A 5181-nucleotide genomic window follows, 5' to 3' on the forward strand; every position below is an offset into this window, starting at 1 on the left:
TGCAGACTCACAACAGGATGACTCATTGACTCCCACCGTGTCGGCAAAACAATATCTGTTAAATTGGAATGGGTCTCTACCTGATCCTGACAATGTGGCTAAGAATACGACTTGTCATTGCTTCATCTGAGGACAGCTTAGGGAAAAGGAAACACGAGAATCCCTCTCTTTGAACGCATTATGGCTCTGGCCCCCAAAACAGTCAATTATGTGTCGGCCCCGTCCTCTCCGTCCGCCACGGCTTTACGTCCATCTTATCTTCTTTTATAAATATCTTCTTCTACAAATACTATCTCTATCCCGTTCGCATCCCCAAAAGTCAAAAAGCTATGTCATACGTTTTCTTCAAAACCCTCCAACTATCCTTTCTTCTTGTTTTCTGTTTTTGGAAATTGTTCAAGGATATCGCGGATGATTCGGCTACATATAATAACATATCTCATTTAATTTAATTTAATTTTATTTTATATAATTATTATAATTTATTTAAATTTTTTATATAAAATATAATAAATAATTCAATTTTTTCAAATTTTAAAATTAAATTAATATTAAAAATATTATATTATAATAATTATTTATTTAATTTTTAATAAAATATCTCATATCATTTTATCTAAACTGTATAACAAAATCAAGTTATAAAAATCATCTTATTTGTAAGTTTTTGTAAATAATGATAATTTATATTTTTTTATATAATAATATTTGATTTATAAAATTTAAATTTTTAAAATTTTTTAATTAATAACATGAAAATATGTCATTCAATATTCATACCGATTTGTTGATGAGAAATTATGTTTAGAGTCACAGATTGTCAAGTGCCGTGCATTTAAAAAAAATTGAATAAATGAGTAATAAAATAATTAATTTTTTAACATTGTATTCTATTTTTTTATAAAAAGTATACGACTCTTATATAACTTATTACTGTATTTAGTATGACTCTGTTAATAAAAATTCTCATATTAAAATAAAGATTTTTTCTATTCATCATCTTTACAACATACATATACTAGAAAAAAGAGAGATACAAATTAAAAAATGTGCAAAGTAAGAATAATGAGTATAATTTTTTTAAAATGAGTTAATAACATTTTTTGTAGCTATATTATTACAAAGGGGACCATCAATTGGCCTATAGTGAATCTCCACCATTTATTTAGTTAACAACAAAAATTAAAAAAAAATATAAATTAATATAATTTGATCTTGTATGTTTGATAGTAAATTTGTTTGTTGTATATGTGACATAATACCAATAAATCTGTTTTGTAATTTTTAATAGGGGTAGTGCTATTAATTTATGTCTCTTATATATTTATATCACTCACTTTATCTTTTATATATATGTCACTACAATATGTTGGGACATGGATTATTAAAAAATTTTAAAACTATATATTTAAAACAAAATGATTCTTGAAAACATTAAAAGATAAATACTAAAATTCTTGATTCATTCTACCGTTTTATGTTTGTATTTTAATTTGTTTTAATAATCACACGATCCACATCAAATAAATATAATAAGTGATATAAATTAAGGGCATAAGAGTATTTTCCTTGTTTTATATTTATAGGTCTACAACCTTTCATATTTAAAAGGTTTTATTTTTTCTATTTTTGTTTATATTAATATTCGGATTGGAAAAGTTTCAAGCATCTGGTACGTGTAGGGACGAGGGTTCATCCGTACACTTATCGTGGGCATGTACGTAATATCTGAAGAAAACACCGTTTGGGATCTTTGGGTCGTTATAGTATTTATCAATATTCATTCAGACTCAGGGAGTCTATATATAGGAGAGCTCCTTGTCAGTTCAGAGTACATCACTACATCCCAAGATATCCTTCGTGAACAACAAAGAGGAAACGAAAGAGAGACAATGGCTGGAATTATGAACAAGATTGGAGATACCCTCAACGTGGGTGGCGCCAAGAAAGAGGGCGAGCAGAAGGGACAGACCGGACAGTATCAGGGCGAGCGCAAGGGACAGCATCAGGGTGAGGGACAGTATCAAGGCGAGCAGAAGGGACAGTATCAGGGCGAGCGCAAGGGAGAGCAACAGGGTGAGCGCAAGGAAGGGATGGTTGATAAGGTGAAAGACAAGATCATTGGTGGTGGTGGTGGTGGTCAGAACAAGGAGGAGAAGAAGAAGCACGAAGACGGCCACAAAAGCTGCGACAGCGACTAGAACATCAAACATCATCTATGCATAGGTAATTTTTAACCTGCGATTAGAACATAAAACATCATCCAACTACTGGATGGATCGTTTACATTGATCATTTCTTTCAAAGTAACCGAACATTGAAAAGAGAACAAATCCAACTACTAGCTCCACTAGCTAGTACCACCTGGCATGGGCATAAGCCGGAAAATAACGTTGTACTGTCTATTTTGTTTTGCAGGTGGAGAGGATCACAATTAAGATAAGGTCAAAAGAAAAAAAAAAAACGTTGTAGTAGTTTTTAGTTGCTACTTGTTTATTAGTAGTATGAGGGTTCTTACCAGTTACCAGTTACCAGGTTGAGATCCGAATTATGTAAGGTACACCCACACCTATGTGACTATGTTTGACTTTAAAAAAAAAAAAAATTGTTGTAGTTTTCTTTTAGTTGCTACTTGTTTATTAATAATACGAGGGTTGTTACAGGTTGAGATCCGAATTATGTAACGTACACCCATGCACACCTATGTAACTATGTTTGACTTTAAGGTTGAGAATAAGATCGATGTTTTTCTTTATACAAACATATTTCAAATACAATTGTTAGTGGTGTATGTTGAATGTTCTCCTTTCATCGTAATACGAGGAATCATCATTTGCTTCCGTCTCATCGGCACCCTGGTTTCATCCCATCCCAAATGACCCCTAGATCCGTGCAATGGTCGAAACAGCTATTAGTATCACCACAATAAATTTATCCTTTTAGGATGATTTTTTTCTGAAAATTCCTCCACAATATTGTGATTAATTTAAATACTCGTATCAATAGTGGCGCATATTACGATTTATTATAATTTCATAAAGAGATTTGCTTTTCCTAGGTCTCATGTATTACACATTACACATTTTTTTTAATTTTTATTTTTAAATAATGAAAATTTTCTATTCATCATTTATATATAACATATTTTGTAAGAAAAAAATTAAAAAAATAATAAAAAAAATAATGTGTGGTGTATGAAACTTATTAATAGAATTTTTATTTGAGAAGCTGGTCTTACTTGGAAAAGAAAATTTGAACTGGAGAATCCGGCCGACAGAATCGGACCCCAGTTGGTCTGGCATCAGTTCTTATATTTTAAAAATATGTTAAATCCGGATCGATTTTAGTTCTAGACTCTAATCGAATCGGTTTACAAAATATATATAATTAAATTTTAATATTATATAAAATAATTTTTATGTATGATTTTTATATATAATATATATAATTATATATGAAATAATTTATATTATAATTTATGACGTAAAAGCTTAATCTTAAATATAAATATATTATTAATATAGAATATATTAATGACATTTTATGACTTAATAAATTTTTAACATATTTTTTTAATAAATACATAATAGTAATACTAATATATATTAATATATTAATTACATTTCATTTTAATTAATCAGTGTACATTAATATACTAATGGATATTAATATTTTAATTACATTTTATACCCTAATACTATTTGCTAGTTCTATTATCCTTACTTATTTATAGTACTGATTTTACCTTTTTTATGTGATAGTGGCATGTGAATTATTAAAAAATTAAAAAATTATATATTCAAAACAAAATAAAACATTAAAAGATAAGACTTAAATTCTTGATTCCTTCTACCATTATATATATATATGTTTTAATTTGATATAATAGTGACATAACAACATTTTCCTTCAGATCTAGAACCTTTCATATTCAAACCTTTTGATTTTTCTATTTTTGTTTATATTAATATCCGGAGTGGAAAATTTTCAAGCATCTGGTACGCGTAGGGACGAGAGTTCATCCGTACACGTATCGTGGGCATGTACGTAATTTCGGAAGAAAACACGGTTTGGGAATCTTTTGTCATTAGAGTATTTATTACTCGTCCAAACCCAGGGAATTGTTATATATAGGAACCTCCGAGCTCCGCATCTTTTCAGATTACATCCCAAGATAGCCTTTGTGGACAGAGAAAACGAAAGAGAGAACAAATGGCTGGAATTATTAACAAGATTGGAGAGACCCTCCACATAGGGGGCCAAAAGAAAGAGGGCGAGCACAAGGGAGAGCATCAGGGCGAGCACAAGGGAGAGCACAAGGGAGAGTATCAGGGCGAGCACAAGGGACAGGGAGAGCAACATGGCGAGCACAAGGAAGGGCTTGTTGAAAAGATGAAAGACAAGATCGGTGGTGGTGGTGGTCATCAGGACAAGGAGGGGAAGAAGAAGAAGGAGAAGAAGAAGAAGAAGCACGAAGACGGCCATGATCACGGCCACAGCAGCAGCGACAGCGACAGCGACTAGAACATCAAACATCATCTATGCATAGGTAATTTTTAACCTGCGATTAGAACACAAAAAATTATCCATGCCTAGCATAACATATACATCTTGTAGTTTTCTTTTTGCCTTTTCTTTTCTGCCCTGAGCTCCGCGATCCACGATCTGGAGGTGCACGTCCTGAGTAATTGGGGATAATCCAATGAAATTATGATGTAAATTTTACATGACTTTGTCCTAATTATTAGTTGCTGCCCACGTATTTGTTTTCTTTCCGAATTGAGAAGAAAATGAAAGAAACAACAGCGAGATGAAAGGCTTCAATATTTAGTTGTTGGATGGATCGTTTACATTAATCATTTCTTTCAAAGTAACCGGAAATTGAAAGGAGAATAAATCCAACTACTGGCGCCTCTAGTACAATCTTTGCATTGGCCTAAGCCGGAAAATAACGTTGTTCTGTTTATTTTGTTTTGCAGGTGGAGAGGATCACAATTCAGAGGTGAAAGGTCTCACAAAAAATAAAAAATAAAAGAAGAAGAAGAAGTTGTAATAGTTATTAGTTAATTCTAGTTTTTTATTACTAGTACGAGGGTTCTTACCAGGGGGAGATCTGAATGATGTAACACCCACACCTATGTTTGACTCAAGGATGAGAATAAAATGTGTTTCTTTATATAA

At 31.5% G+C, this 5181-nt stretch overlaps 2 protein-coding genes across 2 annotated transcripts; both read left to right on the plus strand.

The window, feature by feature from the left end:
• The first annotated feature begins 1813 nt into the window (after positions 1-1813).
• LOC122276245 (protein SRC1-like) lies at positions 1814-2755 on the plus strand. The gene is made up of 2 exons (XM_043085823.1): positions 1814-2226; positions 2419-2755. The coding sequence occupies exon 1, from the start codon at positions 1893-1895 to the stop codon at positions 2199-2201; it is 309 nt and encodes a 102-aa protein (XP_042941757.1). The 5' UTR covers positions 1814-1892; the 3' UTR covers positions 2202-2226; positions 2419-2755.
• A 1373-nt stretch (positions 2756-4128) lies between these two features.
• Positions 4129-5181, plus strand: LOC122276247 (protein SRC1-like). Its single transcript, XM_043085826.1, has 2 exons — positions 4129-4549; positions 4980-5181. The coding sequence occupies exon 1, from the start codon at positions 4213-4215 to the stop codon at positions 4522-4524; it is 312 nt and encodes a 103-aa protein (XP_042941760.1). The 5' UTR covers positions 4129-4212; the 3' UTR covers positions 4525-4549; positions 4980-5181.

The sequence above is a fragment of the Carya illinoinensis genome, chromosome 9, assembly GCF_018687715.1.
Source record: "Carya illinoinensis cultivar Pawnee chromosome 9, C.illinoinensisPawnee_v1, whole genome shotgun sequence".
Lineage (NCBI taxonomy): Eukaryota > Viridiplantae > Streptophyta > Magnoliopsida > Fagales > Juglandaceae > Carya > Carya illinoinensis.